This window comes from Mastomys coucha, unplaced genomic scaffold (assembly GCF_008632895.1).
Source record: "Mastomys coucha isolate ucsf_1 unplaced genomic scaffold, UCSF_Mcou_1 pScaffold9, whole genome shotgun sequence".
Taxonomy (NCBI): domain Eukaryota; kingdom Metazoa; phylum Chordata; class Mammalia; order Rodentia; family Muridae; genus Mastomys; species Mastomys coucha.
In genome coordinates this window covers 56,266,653-56,286,276 of record NW_022196915.1, presented here as the reverse complement: position 1 = coordinate 56,286,276, position 19,624 = coordinate 56,266,653, and the positions used below count along the sequence as shown (strand labels likewise).

At 50.0% G+C, this 19,624-nt stretch overlaps 1 protein-coding gene and 1 long non-coding RNA gene across 2 annotated transcripts in view; one reads left to right on the top strand and one right to left on the bottom strand.

Annotated features, from left to right (window-relative positions):
- Positions 1 to 4,212: 4,212 nt before the first annotated feature.
- Positions 4,213 to 12,440, bottom strand: LOC116084836. The gene is made up of 3 exons (XR_004116285.1): positions 12,371 to 12,440; positions 6,167 to 6,402; positions 4,213 to 4,289 (listed from the first exon to the last, which is right to left on the bottom strand). It is a non-coding gene; the product is annotated as an uncharacterized LOC116084836 (long non-coding RNA).
- A 1,431-nt stretch (positions 12,441 to 13,871) lies between these two features.
- The window catches only part of Rhobtb2 (Rho related BTB domain containing 2), a 21,070-nt gene continuing 15,317 nt past the window's right edge, over positions 13,872 to 19,624 (top strand). The window contains exons 1-3 of the mRNA XM_031361637.1: positions 13,872 to 14,454; positions 18,354 to 18,555; positions 19,410 to 19,513. Coding sequence (XP_031217497.1) covers positions 18,364 to 18,555; positions 19,410 to 19,513 — 296 coding nt within the window. The 5' untranslated portion in view covers positions 13,872 to 14,454; positions 18,354 to 18,363. The remainder of the gene's footprint in view (positions 14,455 to 18,353; positions 18,556 to 19,409; positions 19,514 to 19,624) is intronic.

The following is a 19,624-nucleotide window of genomic DNA, read 5'->3' as shown; positions in this document are numbered from 1 at the left end:
TTGGTTTTTCGAGACAGGGTTTCTCTGTGTAGTCCTGGCTGTCCTGGAACTCACTCTGTAGACTAAGCTGGCCTTGAACTCAGAAATCTGCCTGCATCTGCCTCCCAAGTGCTGGGATTGAAGGTGTGTGCCACCACCACCCAGCCCAGGTTTGATTTCTATGCAGACCTATTGTGTGGTCTCTAGGATGCACACAGTAGTTCACAACCACCTGTATCTCCAATTCCAGAGAAACCAACACCCTTTTGTGGCCTCTATAGGCTCTTGTACATACATGATGCACATATGCTCAAAGGCTCACATTCACATAAATTAAAAAATGAGCAAAAGAAGACCCGAGAATATACAAGTAACTGCTATAGATAACAGAAGACAAGGAAATGATAGTGTCAAAAGAGGTATGTGTGTGCAAAAGACAGAGATGGGCAGCTCACAGATAAAGAAACACAAGGTACCAAGACATAGGGAAATATTTTCTTGGTTTTACTAGTAATCAGCAAACCACAGATTGAACAAGTGGGACATTATTATGAACCTCAAAAGAAAGGTCTAAAGTCATATCTAAAAACCCATGTGGAGATGAGAACAGGAAGCAGCTGAAAATTTATTTATTTGTTTATTTTTATTTTTGAGAGAGAGAGAGTTTCGCTGTATAGCTCAGTCTTCCTTAGAATTCAAAATCCTCCTGCCTCAGCGTCTCAAGCCCTGAAATTACAGGCACTCACTATTGTGCTTGGCTGGGACCCTTTAGACAGCACCTGGGAAGGTGCTTTCGTCTTCTCTTGTGCAGTTGAACGTGCATCTTCCCCATCACACAGGAACTCCAAACCTGGTTATTTCTTCAGTGAGAAAGGCTAGAATGTGTGCACATAAAAATAAGCACACGAATGTCCGAAGTCACTACTGAACAGCCTGGTCCTGCTAGAGCTGAGGAGTAGTGTACTGTAGCAAAATGAAGAACAATAGCTACGTACATAGGGTTGAACGAATAAAAGGAATCTAACACAGTGTGTGAACAATAACTCAAAAATTATCAGCAAGTAGGTTGGCTGAGAGTATAGCTCAATGGAAGAGCATGTGGTAAGCGAGTCTGGGGGACCTGGTTCCTATCCCCATCCCTCCTGACCCCCCACCCAAGAGATGAAGACAGAAGTTAACACAAAGCAAGCAAATCCACATTACATGTTATTTAGGGGTTCATACACAATACGATGCAAGTGATTTAAAAAGCATCAATGAAATAACAAACCCATATTACATAACTTGAGTTTCTCTGTTGGAGAAGTTAGCAGTAGAAATGGGGGAGGAGGAGGAGACAGGGAGGGGAAGATGGTGGAGATATAGGAGAACTGAGGATAGTATATAGCTTTTCTCATGAATTATACAAATTACATTATACTTTTTTTGTTGTTGTTGTTGTTGTTGGGAGGCAGTTATTGAGTAAAAGTCTCTATGTAGTCCTGGCTGTCCCAGAACTCACTGTGTAGACCAAGGTGGTCTTGAACTCACAAAGATCTGCCTGCCTCTGTCTCTGGGACTAAAGGTGTACACCACCACTCCACACTAGAATTATATTATACTTTTAAAGTTGAAAAAGGCTTCTACAGGGCTGGAGAGATGGCTCAGCAGTTAAGAGCACCAACTGCTCTTCCAGAGGTCCTGAGTTCAAATCCCAGCAACCACATGGTGACTCACAACCATCTGTAATGGGATTCGATGCCCTCTTCTGGTGTGTCTGAGAGCAATGGTGTACTCATATACATAAAGTAAACAAATAAATCTTTAAAAAGGAAAAAAGAAAAAGAAAAAGGCTTCTGCAATTGTTTGTGTCTCTACACATGTAATGCTTTATGTATTATATATTATACCTGCTAAAAATGTTAACGGCTACAGAAGGAATCCGGAAACATCTCCAAAACCTGTAAGGAATGGGCCTTTGGTTTGAATTATGACAATTTGACTTAAGACTTAAACCCACCTGGCAGTGGTGGCACATGATTTTCATCCCAGCACTCAGGAGGGAGAAGCAGGCAGATTTCTGAGTTTGAGGCCAGCCTGGTCTACAGAGTGAATGCCAGGACAGCTGGGGCTACACAGAGAAACCCTGTCTCGAAAAACCAAGGGAAAAAAAAGATTTAAACCCATAAACCCACTTGTCCATGGCATGCTGTCATCTGCTTAAAGGTTTCTTTAACTAGAAAAACAAAGTCTTGTGTGGGTAGAGGCCATCGTAAGTCTATTTTGGTCTCCATAATAAAATACCTAGGACTGGTAAATTTATAAGGCCAAGGGGTTTCTATCAGCTCATAGTTTGGGGGCTGAGACATAAGAGTGTGGTACTGCTGTGTGTTCAGCTTTTAGTTTGGCTTCAGCTTGTGGTGAACACAGAAGGGCAGGGGCCAGGGAGAGTCCTGTGGCAAAGCGCTTCCTGCGTAATTACGGTGCCTGCGTAATTACGGTAACACCAGCAACGTAAAGCTGGGCAGGGCAGTGCATATCTGTAACTCCAGCAGCACCAGACAGTGGACTCCGACCTCTGTATGTCCACCCCTGCACAGGCATATCAACACACCACACACCACAACACACACACACACACACACACACACACACACACACACACACACAAGCAAAAGAGTGAGTACATGCAAAAACCGGGGAAACTGGGAATGAATTCAGATCTTTCATTTGCCCCTTCCCACCCTATGGTGGCAGCAATGTTCCCTCCCCCTCTTGTTTTCCGAAATCCCACCCAGGCCCAACCCCTCACGTGATATTCAAAATGAGAGATATTATTTTTATATTATTATAAATATGTATTATTTTTACGTCACTGACAGAGTGCCTGATAGAACACCTTAAAGGAGGAAGCATATATTTTGGCTTTCAGTCCATCATGGCAGGGTCCATGACGTTAGGGAGGGTATGGTGTCTGCCATACCCTTACATACCTCCCTTCCCTCCTGGCCGGGGTCACAAGGAAAGAATAGAATCCAGGTTTGTGCTGTCCATTGGCTACTGGCTATACTCCACTGGCTACATCCATAATGAGCATAAGGCCCTTCATACCACAGTGTACCAGGAATCAGAGACACATGGGGAACCAGGGGCTGGGCAGTGAAAAGTTCTACCCCTTGTGACCTACTTCTGCCATCTAGGTCCCACCTCCTAAAAGCCCCACTGCCTCCCTCAACAAGCATCACCGGCTGGAGAACGAGGGCACAACATATGAGTCCTTGGGGACAGCTCCATTTGGAAGGGTGCATTTACACCTGGAGCCTTAGAACCTTTAAGATGCACCCAATGATAAACTGAGGCCGGGAAATCCATTTCCAGAAGCCCTCAGACCCTAGCCCTTGGGAGGGTGAGGCAGGAGGATTGCTGGAGATGTGAGGACAGCTTGAGCCCCCTCAGAAACACAAACTAAGAAAGAAGCCTGGTGGCCAGTTTAGGTTTTCTGTCTTCCGTTTCCTGGGCAACCATACTAATCCTTCCCTTTCCTGCTGTTCTCCACCTGTGTGCAGGTAAAACCAGGCTGAACAAAGCCTCCCTGTCCCCACCTGCTTTCTCTGGCGGACTTCCCGTTCCCCACCTCTATTGCCCAGAGTTCGAGGTAGACAAAGTGATAATCACTGGTGGGGTGGCTATTGCAAGGCCCGTTCACTGGCACCAGGCCAGGCTCTCAGGAAGTGCGTCAGAAAATGCTGGTTGAGTGAAATTCCAAAGCAGTGTGAGTCACCAGGGACCCAGGAGGACAAGCCAAGTCTTACTAGGAGTCTGAGGGCAGCTGAATAGGGCTCCAAGGGAGACAGAAGCTAGGCCAGGCACTGGGAAACACTCACCTGGACAAAAGCAGGAACAGGTGATTTATCCTGAGCTTAGAGGTGGGGATGGGGTGGGGTAGAATGGGGTGGGGCAGGGTGGAGGTATAAGAGCAGGAAGCCAGCCTCCAGGCCACGCTCCTGGTTACCAGAGCACTTACCAGCTTTCCCATAGGCTAGGTTTTGGATCCCCTTCCAACAACCTGGCCCAGTCCACCACTGTCCACAGACAAGAGATAGTGACAGGCCAGCTGGGCCCCCGAAGGAGACACAGCAGGTAAGTTAATGCCCCTTGGCACTGGACTGGAGAAAGGAAAAGGATTCTCTCACCTCGGCTCCTCTGCTCTTAGTGTTGGGTCTCTTATGAAAGGTGACATATGAGGACAAAGAATGGGTGGATGGGGAGCCTGGTGCTGGATCTGTCAGCCTGTAGCATCCTTTGGACTGTGGTCCAGCAGCTACCTGTGGCTGCCAGATTAGAACAGGAGACAAAGGACATTTGTTTGCTGTGGATGTAGCCAGCGGAAGTATAGCTAGTAGCCAACGGCCAACACAAACCTGGGTTCCATTCTTTCCTTGTAACTCTGGCCAGAATGGAAGGGGAGGTATGTAAGGGATGGGCCAAGCAGACAGTATATCCTCTCCAACTTCCCCCAGGCCACTGAATTCTTATTTATCAAAGGGGCCGCAGGTGGGGATGGGCCACCTAAACAGCTTGTGATGTTGAGGCCACCTTGGTCTTCAAGGGTCACCTGATCTCCTCTTGCCTCTCCTAATCCTTAGGGCCCCTGCCTGTGCCTCACATGCTTCAGTGTTTCCAGCCTTTGGGATTTGCATCTTCTGGCTCTCCCAAGCCCTGGATGGCCTTCCTTGCTTTGGGAACTCTTAATCCTTTAGGCAATAGAATTTGTGGGCCCCAAAAGAAATAGATCAATAGCCCAAATTCTAACTCTCCCCCTTTCCTGCCCTGAACCCTTACAATTGGTTCCTCTTTCCATTCTCAGCTGACCAGGAGCTTGCAGGCTTTCAGCAAACACCCCCATTCCTGCCCCAAGACTTGCAGCAGTAGCTCTTTTGGTCCCCAGGAGGGATAGCGCAGAGATCAGGCCTGAGCCTGAGGCTCCTTGAGGCTTGCAAGTAGCCCTACTGGGCCAGCCATAATTCAACTGTGGGCTACCCTGGACATGGGCTAAGGCGGAAAGGGCCACAGGCCTAGTTCAAGAATCTAGATGACTTAGGAAAGGCTTTCTACAGTGCCCATTTAAGGATCGCATTGACCATGTTTACATTCACTTTGGTCTCAGGTACTAAATTCAGGAATTTTTCTATCTTGTCGTCCTTGCCCTACCCCCAGGCCATACTTTCTCTTTTGGAATGTTAAGATCAACTGGTCCTCATTGGCCAAGTGTATACCTAGTTAAAGACTGCAGGCTGGATAGTCAAACACGTCCTTATACTATGGACTCTGTGAGGGGAGAATGCCCCCCCCCGCCTCCCCCAGAGTGGCCTGAGAGGTCCCCAGGCTACAGATCCTGCTTCTCTGCTTTCTTTCCCTGCTCCAGTGATTGAAACCATACTGACCCTCCCTGAGGGTCTACATGATAAGATCACTCTCCAGAATTAAAACAAAACAAAACAAAACAGGGAGAGAGGGTTGGGGGAGGGGTGAGGTTGGAGGTGTGTTTGGTAGAGGGGACATCAGCCATCTACCTAGTTCCATACAAGAAGTCAAAGGCCAGAAAAACATGTAAGGAGTTAGAGCCAAGACTGGAAGGGAGTCAGGGTTGTATAGTCCCATCTGAGGTCCAGGTCATGAACACTGCCTCACATGCATGTGGGATGTGCTTCTATGGAGCAGTCTGGCAGTGGCCCACGAGCCTATTCTCTACATGGGCACCTGCCCCAGGACATTTGTATCTCCCCTCTCCCCCCCCCCCCCCCCCCCCCTCAGCCAGGTGGGGATCTTTATGCTGACTACCTGCTTTGTGACCCTGAAAGAACCTATCTCCCTCTGGTAGCTTCAATTTCCATTTCCTCCTGGGCCAAAGGGTAGGAGGAGAAGAAAGATGATGTTGGTAGTGGTGGTGGTGGTAATTCTTACTGGATTTTAAAATTTTAAACAAGATAGTTCATAGAACACAAAACTGGGCATGTATACTATAAAATAGAATAAGTAGTCATTGTTCTCCTAAACCTAAGTCCCTCGATGACCTGGATTGCTGGCATCCTTGCACTTCATAATCTCTATGACCTCCAGCCCAGCACCGGGCACCAGAAGGAGCTTAGCATGTATTTGGTGAATGAGAGGCAAGAGACTAATGACAGGGATAAGTGGCCAAACAAACCTTATTATTTGCAGAGAACGTGAAGTCTCAGGCAGCGTGCCATGGGTCGCATGGGCTGTTCACCATCTTGATCTAGCAGAATTATTTGCGCCCCTACACCACCTCTGTCTGAAACACCACTGCTTTTCCTTGGAGGCAGCCTGGGTCCGGAACTCATAACTTCATATCTCAGCTCGCCTGCTTCTCCGCTCCTCAGGTCTGCATCTGAGTGACCCAAGCTGGGACTTCGAGTCTCCCTGTAGGGAGAATAGGGCAGAGCAATCTCCATTCCAAGCTCCTTGTGAGGCTGCCTCTAGTTCTGAGCTTCTACCTGTAGCTCAGGCTCCTAGAGAACTACCCGCGGGTACTTCCGGTACCAGGAGGAAGAGGGTAAGTCTGTGACCGACAGCGAAATTTTCAGAACATGTAGTAATCAATCCCCAGACAACCAAAGTTGGGGCACATGCTTCCAGTAGACGGCCTGGCATCTGCCCGCACTCCTCTGCCCAAGCACCTGTGTGGGCAGAAGGCATTGCATCCTGTCTGTCCCATGGAAAGTCTTCAACTCTGAGCACCAACTCCTTCTCCTTTCTCATGAGCAAGTTGGGCCCCTGGATTCCTGAGTCAGCCCTCTTGTGGCTTGGCTCTGTGCCCGACTTCTTTCCCTCACACAATGCTCCCTGGTAAGAGGGGGCTTAAGCCAGTCATGACCACACCCTGCAGGGTAAACTTGGTCTGTGACAATCAAAGTGGCCTGTCAGCAATCTGCACACAGCTTTTTACCCAGTTCTCAGCCATTTGGAAAAACCAGCTCTGGCAAGAGTGGGGTCCTGAGGAGGTCAGAGAGGCTACAGCTGCCGGATTAGGGGAAGGAGGAGAGGTGTAGCTCATCACCGTAGCACTCTCAAGGAACTATCCCTTGAGCATCACTCGGGGTTGAGCAACGTCCCTTAGGGTCCCTGGTGTCCTGGCTAGTCACCTGCCTACTCACTTTGTAAACTATGTAAGGTGAGCCATGTGCATTTATTACTGCATCTTAAAGAAGGCAGGAAAGGGAGGAAGGGGAAAGGGAGAGAAACAAGGAGAGAAGAGAGAGCGGAGCCTGGAAAGGTGGATGGAGTGGGTCTGAATGAATCCCAGGCTTCGAGAGAAAAGGGGCCCCTCAGAGCTTACTTTTATTCTCCTGTCAAAGATCAGAGACAGAGACCCCACAAACCACCCCATTTTGTTTTTCTGGAGGCCTCTGCCGGGACAGGAGCCCAGTCACTAACTCAGTGTCCAGGATATTTACACCGCTCCCCTTTCCTGCATCCTTAGAGGTCCAGGTACCGAGAAGGCCCCCAGTATGGGGCAAAGGCACAAAAAGCCTGGAACTCTCCAGGGAGAGTCAGGTGAGGACTTCGTGCCCTCCTGGGCAGCCCCAATCAATGTGACCAATCGCCAGAGTTGAAAGCAGCTGCAGCCTCAAACTCAAGATGCGTGATGTCATCCAGCAACACCCAGGGGATTCAATTTCAGGCTAAGTTGACCTTAGCACGAAGGAGGAGCCTCCCAACTATTGACTTCCCAAACTGTCCTCCAGCTTCACTGAAACGAGTCCAGCTGCAGTGTGGTCTGTACTAAGCTGCCCTGTGCCTTTAGAAGCCGAAAGCAAGAATGTACTCTCACGGTGGACACCGCTGAAGGTCCTCACAAATGTCCCTGCTTCTGGCACTGAGGCCTAGTCCTCCCAGCCCCTCCTGCTTTCTGGCAGCTCAGGGGGAAGGAGCAGGTCAGAGGGAAGAGACCCAGGCTCCTGTTTGCTCATCTCCCTCACTCCCCCGCCCCCCAGACACCCATGGGGAACAGTTGGGGCTTTTAATAATCTTTTTTGTAATCTTTTATTTGTTAACAGTTGAGGCTATTTTTTTCCCATGTTGCAAGAGATGCCAGTGGCTCATTTAAAAAAAGTTGTGAAAAACACAAATCTATTTTGGGGTGATCAGCCTCCTTGAAGCCTCACACCCCCAGCTCTGTGGAGCTCTGAGGATGGCACCTGCCCTTGCTGGGAAGGTCTGAAGCTTGTGGGAAGCCAAGGATTTGGGGGCCTAGCAGCACTGGCTATGGGAGACATTTTTGTCCTCTCTTCAACCGTCTTGGACAGAAGCAGAGCCACCTACCTTCATTCTGGTGTAGCCCTGCCTGCCCCATGATGGCTTCAGAACTCTGTCCTGAGACAACTGCCTCCCAAGAGGCTTGGGTTGGAGCCATGCTACTGCTGGGTATCCTGCTTTGGCATGCTAAAGGGCCTGGCATTAGTGGTGGTTCTTACAGCTCTTTAAAGACATAAACCATCAAGAGCTCACATTTCACTGCTGAATGAAGAGTCATTTCAGAGCCATAGGAGGTATTTAATGAGGTCCTGGATCAGCTGTGGGTAGGAGACCTGGAGGGAGTAGGTGAAACCTCAGCACAGCCTCTGCCAGTGGGGCCCGAAGCAGATTGCTAATGGAATCTGCTTGTCATGGTGTGGTTGCAGGCCTGTTGCAAGGGCCTGGGCCAGCCTTGTACCAAGAACTCTCGCTCATGTTCCCTGTTCTATCTTCCCTGCCCTCCCTGTTCATTTCACCAGGTGATCCCTAGGGCCAAGGTGGACATGAGATTCTATTAATCTAGAGAGTTAGACTCTCAGCATTTTACTCTAGCTCCACTCAGGAGCCCTGTGTGGTCTGCTCTGCACTGGGGGATCAGAGGGCTGGGCTACAGACAGAAGCTAGGATCCTGTTATCCAGAGACATGAGATTTCAGTGCCAGAAAGGACAGAGAGGTCAGGTAAGGACACTGAGATTGGGCAGCCATCCGTTGTCTTCACACAGTGTGGCTTGTACTGTTGTGCCCAGTGGAAGACAGGAGAGATTACTTGAGATGATGACGGAATGGCTGTAGGTAAAATTGCGGAATGAGATTTCCCACTGTGTGCTAATCCCAGTTTCATCCCTTCCAAAGACTTCCATGTCTATTTCCAGTCTTGGTGGTCCTCAACTCACATTTGCTGAGTCCTAATTTGCTCTGGAGCTGTTCCCATGCAAAGGATGACTGATCACATTTAGCCTTCCATGCTTAGCACCCATATTGGATGTCAGTAAACCTTGGGGGTCATGTGGACTGACCCTTGTCTGTGAGGAAGCAAACCCAGAAAAGATAATTTTGTCCAGTATCACACAGTTCTACAACTGACAGCTGGCAGCTCTTTGCCAACTCGAAGTGGCCTGGCCAGACCCCTCATAGCTGTGCCCTGGGGCTCCCAGGCTAGAGTATCAGACCTCTTAGCTTGGGTAGCAGCGGTCATGTCCTTGCCCTGGGTAGAGCCTTCCATTTGAGCCAACCAACTTTTGCATGACTCACAGTCTGCCTACCCCCTTTCACCAGTTCATTTTCTCCCATCTGGCTTCCTTCCCTTTTGCCACTTCCATCAGGATCCCGGGAGGAACCCAACATCATGGGAAGACAAAGAAGAGGCTGGTATAGCCCATGGGAGAGCTCTCAGAACAACACGTGAGTGGCTGCTTTGTGGTATTGTCCTCTGCCCCACTCTACTACCTCTCTCCAAGCCTTCATTTGTCCATCAAATGTTTATTGAACATCTGTGTGCTTGTTGAAGCACTAGACTAGCATGACAAATAGATAAATGCCCCTTTGGATATGTATGTCCCTTCCAAAGGAGTTCTCAGTACAGGTAGGGAGAAGGACGTGCATAGTGTCTAGCGCTGTGTCCTGAGTTAGTAGTGGCACAGGGAGAAGGTCAGGGTTGACAACTTGGGGTTGACAGCAGGTGTTGGCAGGTGTGACACCCAAGCTGCTCTAAAGAATGATTAGGTATTTCCCAGTATAGGGGCTGGGGATGGGGAGCACCTTTGTGTCCGAGAGCTGCTCCTGCAAAAGCCACACCTTCTCACGGGGACCTGGTGGAGGTCTTACTCTGATCAGGGAGCTGAGAAGAACCTGAGTTCCTGGCTCCCTCTCCTTACTTAGGCTCTGTCTCTCAAAATACCTCAGCCTTTGCTTTGAGATTTACTTCTGATCTTTGTTTCAGGTTCTGTGCAGGGGTGCCAACCTGCTCCAGCAGGCACACACTGCTCATATCCCAAGGTCTGGTTGGGGGATGGGGAGGTGGACTCCAAGAAGAGATGGGCATTGTGAACATGTGCTTAGCAATCTGGAAGGCTGAGCCGCTGGGTAAGCACAGAGAACACACAGGCTGGAGGAGGGAGGGATGGCCAGAGGGGTTGGTACAAGCTGGGCTGGCCTTGGAAGATGTGGAGGGAGCCATAAAAAGAGGACAGTACTAGAACTAGCCTGGATCTTGAGGTGTACAGGTGTGGTTCCTTCCCAGGAACCCCAGTGGGTGCTTATCTCTCTAGTTAAACCTCTGGCTTGTAAGTAGGCATCAGCCCACAGGAAGATAGCTGCCTTGTGATGGCCTGGCTTGGCTGTAGGGAGGGAAGGGGGAAGTGACATCAGAAGACAGGTTCAAGGGGACTTTAGGACACAGACAACTGTGGTGAGGGAAGGGATGCTGGGGGTCCAGGGTAGAAAATGCTGGAATGAAACCTATCTGTGTTGCAGAAATCCCTGAGACTGTAATGAGGCACTCCTTCCAGAGCAAGGGAGGGAGGCCACCGTAGGGCAGTGCCTAGGCGGCCTGGAAGGGCAGTGCCAATGGCCAGCTAACAAAAACGTGATGGAACAGGTAGCAGGTTACTCCAAGCTGCAGGAAATGGGCTGAACAGGATAGAAGGAAGAAGGGGAAAAAGGGGGATGGAGTGGGCAGGAACTCCAGGCCTGAGAGGAACCCTGACACAAAGAGAAGTAGGCTTCTGTGGTGGCCTGGTCAACTCAGGTGATGGGAGACTGCTGTCCTATAATGACAGCTGCTGGCTACCAGTTGTTGTTGGAGAAATCCCAGCCTCAGAGATCCACCACTGGAAGACTGGACAGATAAAGTCAGGCAGTGGAGGCGCACTTCTCTAATCCTAGCACTCTGGAGGCAGGGGGCATGAGGTTCTCTGAGTCTGAGGCCAGCCTGGTCTACAAGAGTGACTTCTAGGACAGCCAGGGCTACACAGAGAAACTCTGCCTCTACAAACCACAAAAAAGAAAGAGAAGGAAAAGAAAAAGAAAGAGAAAGGTCGGGCAGAGAGATAAGGCAAGTGTGGTCCCAGAGCTGGATAAGGAGCCTGGGAAGTAGTGGGGGAGGCACAGCTTGGAGGAAAAGTGCCATGTCCAAGCAGGACTGGGTGGGCTCTGACTGGGAATGCTGGAGAGCTGAGGTGACGGAAGACTTCTGACTTAGTCAGGGTCACTATTGCTGTCTGTGATGAAACACCAGGAGCAAAATCAAATTGGAGAGGAAAGGGTTTATTTGGCTTCCACTTCCACATCACTGTTCATTGAAGGAAGTCAAGACAAGAACTCAAACAGGGCAGGAACCTGGAGGCAGGAGAGGCCATGGAGAGGTGCTGCTTACTGGCTTGCTTCCTCTGTCTTGCTAAGCTTGCTTTCTTACAGAACACAGGATGGACTGGGCCCTCCCCAACAATCACTAATAAGAAAATACCTATGGGGTTGCCTACAGCTCCATTTGATGAAGCCATTTTCTCAACTGTGGGTCCCACCTCTCAGATGACTTTAGATTATGTCAAGTTGACACAAAACTATCCAGAAAACCTTCTGTCTGAAGAAAAGTTGAAAGTGGGGATTGGAGACTGTGTACCCAGGTGGGGTGGTGATTCAGGCCACCTCTGCAGCTAGCCACTGGCCCAGCCCTGGTCACTCTGCTGACTACGAGCAGGTTTACAACTTTGACATTTGTTTTGGTCCAAGACTAGACCCCAAACCTGCATCTTGGACCCTCCCATGACCCAGCCAGGCTGGCTTTCCCTTCCAAGGAGAAGAGGCATTGGCTAGAGTTACAGGCTCAGTGGCACACACCTCTAGCTACCCTCTAGCAAAGGAGAGGCCTGTTTGCCTGCTCAGCACTGTACAAGTGACATGCTGCAGGACACATAAAAGGTGATAACAGAGCTGTCAGAGAGACTAGGGTATGGGGGTATGGGGACCAGGGGGCTTGCCTGCTGTAGGAACCCGGAGAGATTTTATACTGTGTTTTCCTTTTGTACAATCACTCTTAGGAGCATTAGCAACGAAGTGAGATTCTTCTGTGCCAAATGCAGAGGAAGAACATACCTGAGTAAAGTCTACCTTCTTTCTTAAACATGTATTTGATCTAGTACTTGTTTTATGAAGGTTGTGTCTGAACAGGAAGTGTAAGGAAGCACTTCCGGTTCACTGCCAACCTCTCCAGCTCTGGGTCGGTGTTGGAGGCGGGGGACAGTAAAGCATCTATTTACTGCACAATGATTAAATGAACCAAAATTCGCATTTACTATAGGCACCCCAGTGAACAACTTTCAGTCATATGCACTCAGAGATGAGGCATATTTCAGAAAATACCAATTGAGTATTGTGTTGTTTATGGCAGGGTCTTCCTACATAGCCCATACTTTTGAATTTGGCCAAAATTCAGTTTTTATTTGGCTTTGGAGGGGGGTAGTAAATCTCTCTCTTTTGTTTTTTCGAGACAGGGTTTCTCTGTGTGGCCTTGGCTGTCCTGGAACTCACTCTGTAGACCAGGCTAGACTCGAACTCAGAAATCTGCCTGCCTCTGCCTCCCAAGTGCTGGGATTAAAGGCGTGTGCCACCACCGCCCGGCATAAATCTCTTTTATATCATATTTTGCATAAACGACATTAAAATGGATCTGCATTCTCAAAAAGCAAGTTGGAAGTGTGATAGGGGAGGTTGACTTGTGAAAGTTTGTCAGTCTGCTTTAAAAACTGTCCAGAGATAATTGACAAGATGTAATTCCTAGCAGTCCAGACCACTCTATCAAATCCAGTCTTGATCGCGGACGCTTCCTTCCGATGAACAGAATGGATGGCATTGGACTTAACTCATTTTTATTTTAATATTCAGAGATAAGATTTTGCTTTGTAGCCCAGGCTAGTCTTGCACTCATGACAATTCTTCTGTCTCGCCACCAAGTGCTGGGGATGGCAGCCACCATATTTACTTTGAATTGCCTGTACAGAAGAGCACCCACCCATATAGGATTAGGTGAGGTTTCTCTGGCTAATGTTTCCATGTCATTCTTTGCAAAGTTAGGCGATTCTAGTGAACTCTCTGTGACAATGAGTTGGGATGGTAACCTTTGAGGAAGGTCTAGGTGGCAGACAGGTAAGAAAATACAGGTATCCATACAGAAAACTCACTAAGAGCTCCGAAAGTCGGAGCTGCAGGGATAATGCAGGAAGAAAGGTCCCCCAGTACTCGGAAAAACTCGCAAGGGCAGTTGTGTGCGGGTAGAGGCTTGGCTGAATCTGGGAGAAACAGGAAAATCTTCCCGTGGCCCTCTGACTTGCATTCCCAGAGCGCACCGCCGGATGAGTTTCTTCCTAGCCTCCTGGGGAAAACCATCCTGAGAGTCTTGCAAGGTTTTGAGGCTGGCGAGGTCAGCTGCTGGCCACTCTTGCCTCCCAGGGGAAAAGGGAGGAGGCACAAAGACCACGAGAGGAGCGAAGGGGCGTGCCCGGGATCGGGGGCGTGTCTCGGGCGTGGCCTCTGGGTGTCCAATCCCCATCGCTCCCCTTTCCACCAACCGCGCGCCGCTGTGGGCGGTCCTTGTCACAGCAACCGTTCCTGGGTGCAATTTTTTTTCCTTTTTTTTTTTTTTTTCCTCTTTTCCCTCCCCAACCCCCCCAACTTTGCTTTTTTTGTGAATGAAAAAAGGAGGTCGTGAGCGGTCCCGGGGACTGCGGCGCTCGGCGTCTTAAGGCTGCGCGCGTGCGGCGGCCTCACCCGGCGCCTGGCTCTCTAGCGCGCCGCCCGCAACCTCCGCAGCGCAGCCGGGCGGCGGCGCGGCCCAGCGGCCGGAGGTCGGAGCGGCGGCGCGCAGCCAGGCTCCGCAAGCCTCCATGACATTGGGCGCCCGGGGCGCGCGGAGATGCTGATCCGGAAGAGGCAGTGGCTGCAGTGCAGCGCCCCAGGCTGCTCACGTGCCGCGGTCCGACCTGGGCTTCTGTGCCAGAGTTTCTTCTGATCGTACCTGAACCGGGACCCCAGGAGGCTGGGTCTCCAGCACAGAGCAGCAGCGTCGGCGGCTCCCCAACTTGCACGCGCAGAGTGACCCCAGACATCTCACTAAAATGAGCGTGCTTAGCAGGAAGAGATGTGTTCCCTACACTAGAAATTACCCCGTCACATGTAGTGGTGTAAGTACACGATTGATTTCTATTATGGCCGGGTTGCAAGCAGCTTCTGCAAACGTGCCGCCTCGCCTTGGCTCATCCTTCAGCGCCCTCCCCTCTCCGGCCTGAGTTCCTCCTGCCTTCCCCTGAGCTCTGCTCTTCCCTTGGGCACTTGCTGAGGCTGCTCGGTTCAGAGGGAAGAGAAATTAACCTTTCTTGAGTGTTTATAGGGGAAAACTTACATGTTTTGCATCGGTGTGTCGTGCCCCTCCCCCTTCCCTATTTATTTTATTTTTTAAAAATTATGTGTGAAGAGGGGCATGCCAGGAGGAAAATAAGAGATTCAGAATGGTAGGGGTATACCTTTTTTCTTTTTCTTTCTCTCTCTCTTTTTTAAACCAGTACAATTGGGGAGTTTGCTGACGGCTGTGGAGCTAGCTGTTTGTTTGAAGTCAACTCCACTGTGGTCTGTCCAGCTGAGTTTTGGCAAACTACTGGTGGAAACGTTGAGCTTTCTTTGTTAATGTTCGGGCATCCTAGGGTTGAAAAGGTTTATCCCGTATTTAGGCTTCTGTTTCTGTTAATGTGATCATTTAAGATTCCTTTGGGCCTTGCTTTACGTTTTCTGCGTGGGGAGGATCCACCCCTCCACCTTCGCCCATATTACAATGTCAGCGGCCACAGTGGGAGCTTCTTTAGTTCCAAACCCACCTTTCCTTTGCTCCTCTCCTCCCGACTCTTCCCTTCTGCTCATCTTCCTTGATTTTTTTTTTTTTACTTTCATTTTCTCGATTTTCCTCCCTTTCACTTTTTTTTTTTTTGTAAGATGCAGGATGTGGGATTTGGTTGCTAGGAGACAAGCCAGGCTCCAAGGGAGATTGTCGTTTCCTTGACAACCAGACTAGGGCAGCCACAGATGAACAAGCTTCCTATCAGCTGTGGGAGGGAAAGGGGGGCTTTTGAGCTCTGCAAAGAGTGTGTGTAGGGGTGCGGGGGTGGAAATGGGAGCCCTTGAGGTTTGTGGGTAATCTGAGCACACCTTCGGATCTGTCCTGGACAGAGCACAAAGAACTGGGGAAGCTGACAGTGCAGGACACTGTGAAGAGGGGGGGTGGTAATTCAGCGACAAGAGTTGGGGGAGGAAAGATCAGTGGCTTTAGGATTGTCAAGGGGGTGGATGGAGTGAACTGGAGGTTGTGGTACCCAGGACAGGTGGAGGGTGGTCAGGAGGCTCCGAAGGAACGGGGCTGGGACAACTAACTGTGAGGAACAGTCTCCAGTCACTGAAGAAGGGTGTGTCAGAGGGAAAGGGACAGTGGGGGAAGTTCACTGAATGGTTTGTATTGCCGTGCATCAGCAGTGATCCAGAAAAGAAGTAATATTCTAGAGCAGAAATTATATTAATATTGCCATGGTGTCTCCTGGACAGGATCCTCATTTAAGACAGGCCTGATTAGACAAAAAGTTCTCCTGGCTTAATTGGGCCAGCCTGTATCTTAAAGAGAGATATAATTACACATATGGATATGCAATCTAGCATTATATAATACTATATTACATAAGAAGACAAATGCCTTCTTCCACCCAGGCTCCCTTGGCGTGAATTTACCAAAATTCAAGAACTTTCTTCCAATACCCTTATACCCATTTTCTGGAGGCAGAGACTGAGTCCACAATAAGCGCCATGGTTTGCCTCCTCCTAAATAGGACAATGAAGCTTGCAGTTGCTAATGTAGGGATGATGATGAACACAAGGAAGCTCCAGTTGGTAGATGTGTCAGGGAAGTCTAAAGGGGCAGTCAGAGAGGGCATGGGCTTCAGTGTGTAGATTAGATAGAAATTTAAGTAGACCGTGTCCTAAACTCATGGCCAATCTCCTACTTGTTGGCTCACTGTCCGCTACTGAAAACTCTAGAAATGAAGTCACAAGGAGTGTGTGTGTGTGTCCATTAGCTCATAAAGCAGCTGTACTTGGGCATGCCCCTGGATTTAAGAACCCAGGCCCCTCCCATTCGCTTCCAGACCTACATGCTAGCAAATCCAAACTATAGAAGGAAGTTCTGTTGGCCTGTGGGTGAAACTCTGTCTTCTCTCTTCTTTTTTATTATTTGGCTCTTTAAAGCAGAAACCACACCCACATGGCTTTCTGGTACCCACACATGCCCTCAGACGTTGAGACTAGGAACTGATCAGGACAGAGCAGAGGAAGCAGAAAGCCGATGGTCATTCCAGTGGCCTGGTGGACAGGACCAGGAGGGCAGCGAAATGATGCGGTAGTTGCTATGTAGGCTGGGCCAGAGCTTAGTGGAGAGAGACCCTTGTTAGTGGAGGGATCCAGATCCCGTCAGACTCCTAGGAGTAGGATAAACCTGTCTCATTGAGAAGTCCTTGCGGCACCTTTTGCTTAGGTTGCTTTGAGCTGCATCCCCTTGCGAAAATCCCAGTTGCCATGTCACTTGAGCATTTCAGTTCTGCATCCCTGCATGTTAGCATCTAGTTACAGCATGCCAGGGACAGAGCTCCTCTGCTGCTGCTGGTGGCTGGCTGCTCATGGCTTGGCTCTGGTCTTGATGGCTCAGCAGTAAAGCGCCTGGGCAGCCTCCAGGACGACTCTGCGCTCAGCCTTCCTGGACCTGGGAAGGCTTACTTCAGAGATAACTCAGGGATCAAGCAGGGGCGCACTGATAACCCTGAGTGCACCAGCACTGCCCCTGTCCCCACCTTCTCCCCATCCTGCCTCTAGGAGGGTCAACGCCAGTGGAGAGAGTATCCTCAAAGTCTCCTCAAACCCGAGCCTCAGCTTTTTAACCACTGACATGTCATGTTAGCTGCAGAAAGACCTTCTGTCTCTCCATCTGTTCAGTTACCCTCTGGGATGGACAAGCTACTTCTCTGCCTATCACCAAAGGAAACTGAGGCAGATATTTAAGCTAAGCCTGACCCTCAACTTCCTCTAGCAGCCAGTTCCCGACGTAGACAATTTGTCTGGCTTCTCCTCAGAGTGCCAGAGGAATGAGGGTCTTCCAGTCTAAGATTCTTCCTTCTGCAAGAGTTTCGAAGGAGGTAGATCTTACTCTTGGGAGCCGGATGTGGAATGCACTGGGTAACCCAGATTGGGTATGGGAAAGCTCATGGACCGTAGAGTGTATTGTTTTGGGCTATGACTTCCTCCATCTCTGTCTCAAAGTAGGCCTTCAGCTGAGCAGACACGTGGGCAACGTGACCAAACCCGAGTAGAAAAGGGGAGGCTTGTAGATTCAGCAGGTACACAGAAGGCTTCCTACTCAAAGAGGCTGTGAGGAAAACCTCTCCTAGCCAATAAGAGAGTAGGGTAGGAGGATGGAAGTGAACAGGCTGGGTCTTGGAAATTTACCATCTGAGAGGGCCAGGGGAAAACAGGGGAAGCTAGGGAGAGCTGCTTGTTGCCCAGCCCTGACATGTCTATTAAATTTTAAAGTGACTCTGCCCTGGAGCATGCTGGGAAGGGGTGGGACCTGGCCCTAAGTCTGCTTCTCTCAGCTGTTTTGTTCTGCTGCTGCTACAGCCCTAGGGAAGAGGAGGCTAACAGAGGATGAGTGAGCTATCAAGCTGATTCCCTCTCTCTGGGGGAGTGGGGTCAGGCCTGAAGCAGGTCCTGCCCTGGAATCTCTCACAGACTGCTTCCATTCAAGGGCCCAGCTACAGGATGGTGGGAGACCCGAGGGAGAGGAGTAATCCGTCTGGTGGTATTGTGTCACTCAGCTTGAACGAGCGCCTGTTTCCTAGGGCCCCTGTAAAGTTGGTGTGCCTCTCTCTTTATGTCAGTGCCAATGCTTGACAAAGAGCCAGAGCCAGCCGAGGAGGGCTGTTCACACTGACCCTGGTCCTCAGGGGTAGAGCATGCCAAACTGTTCTGATAGCTCCTTTCTTGCCATTCATTTCAGGTCCCAATTAATGGATTCTGACATGGATTATGAAAGGCCAAACGTAGAGACCATCAAGTGTGTGGTGGTGGGGGACAACGCCGTGGGCAAGACTAGGCTCATCTGTGCCCGGGCCTGCAATGCCACCCTCACCCAGTACCAGCTGCTTGCCACCCATGTGCCCACAGTGTGGGCCATTGACCAGTATCGTGTATGCCAGGAGGTAAGGCCCCTTGGTTGGGGGCCCGTGCTATGTGTGTTGAACTATAGCTTGGTGTCTCTGGAGCTCCCGAGAGCCCTTAGGGGTGGGGCAGAGGTGGATGAAGCAGAAGGGGCCTCTGGAGAGAGGTCTGAAGGAAGTTCACTCTCAGGGAGGTATCTTTGACCATTTGTGTTTGCAGTGATATTCAGGTTACTGTTTCTATTGCTGTGATGACACACCATGACCAAAAGCGAGTTGGAGAGGTAAGGGTTTATTTGGCTCACACTTCCATACTTACCATAGTCCATCATTGCAGGACGTCAGGGCAGGAACTCGGAGGCAGGAGCTAATGCAGAGGCCATGGAGGAATGCTGCTTCCTGGCTTGCTCCTCATGGCTTGCTCAGCCTGCTTTCTTATAGAACTCAGGACCACCAGCTCAGGGATGACACCACCCACCATGAGCTGGGTCCTCCCCAGTCACTCACTAATTAAGAAAATAGTCTACCGCTGGATCTCATGGAGACATTGTCCCAATTTAGCTTCCCTCCTTCCAGATAACTCTAGCTTGTGTCAAGTTGACATGAAACTAGCCAGCACAAATAGGTAAGCCGGTGGTGGCTAGGATTCTAACTTTGGCTGGGAACCATGTTTGTGCAATTGCAGTCCAAAGTAGTAACATGTTCTTCTGCAGCAAGAAGTCGCGTGCTCTTTCAAGGCCTTCCCTGCTTCTGTCCAGCATGGAGATTCCCTTGTTATGTACTCATCAGTGATTTCACATGGACAGCAAGACATGTGTACCAGTCCTGTCCTCCCGCATAAGGGTTGAGCTGGCATCTGTCCTCAAGAACCACTGTCTTGTCTCTCCCATGGCCAGGTGCTAGAACGCTCCCGAGATGTGGTAGATGATGTCAGCGTCTCCCTGCGCCTCTGGGACACCTTTGGAGACCACCACAAAGACCGACGTTTTGCTTATGGAAGGTAGGGAAGGCCTTGGGGGCTTGCAGTTGGGGCAGCGGGGGGTGGGGGGATACAGTGGTGGGTATTCCCTGGGGCAGAAGACATCCTGGGCCTGGAGGCGTAGTGTGAGTC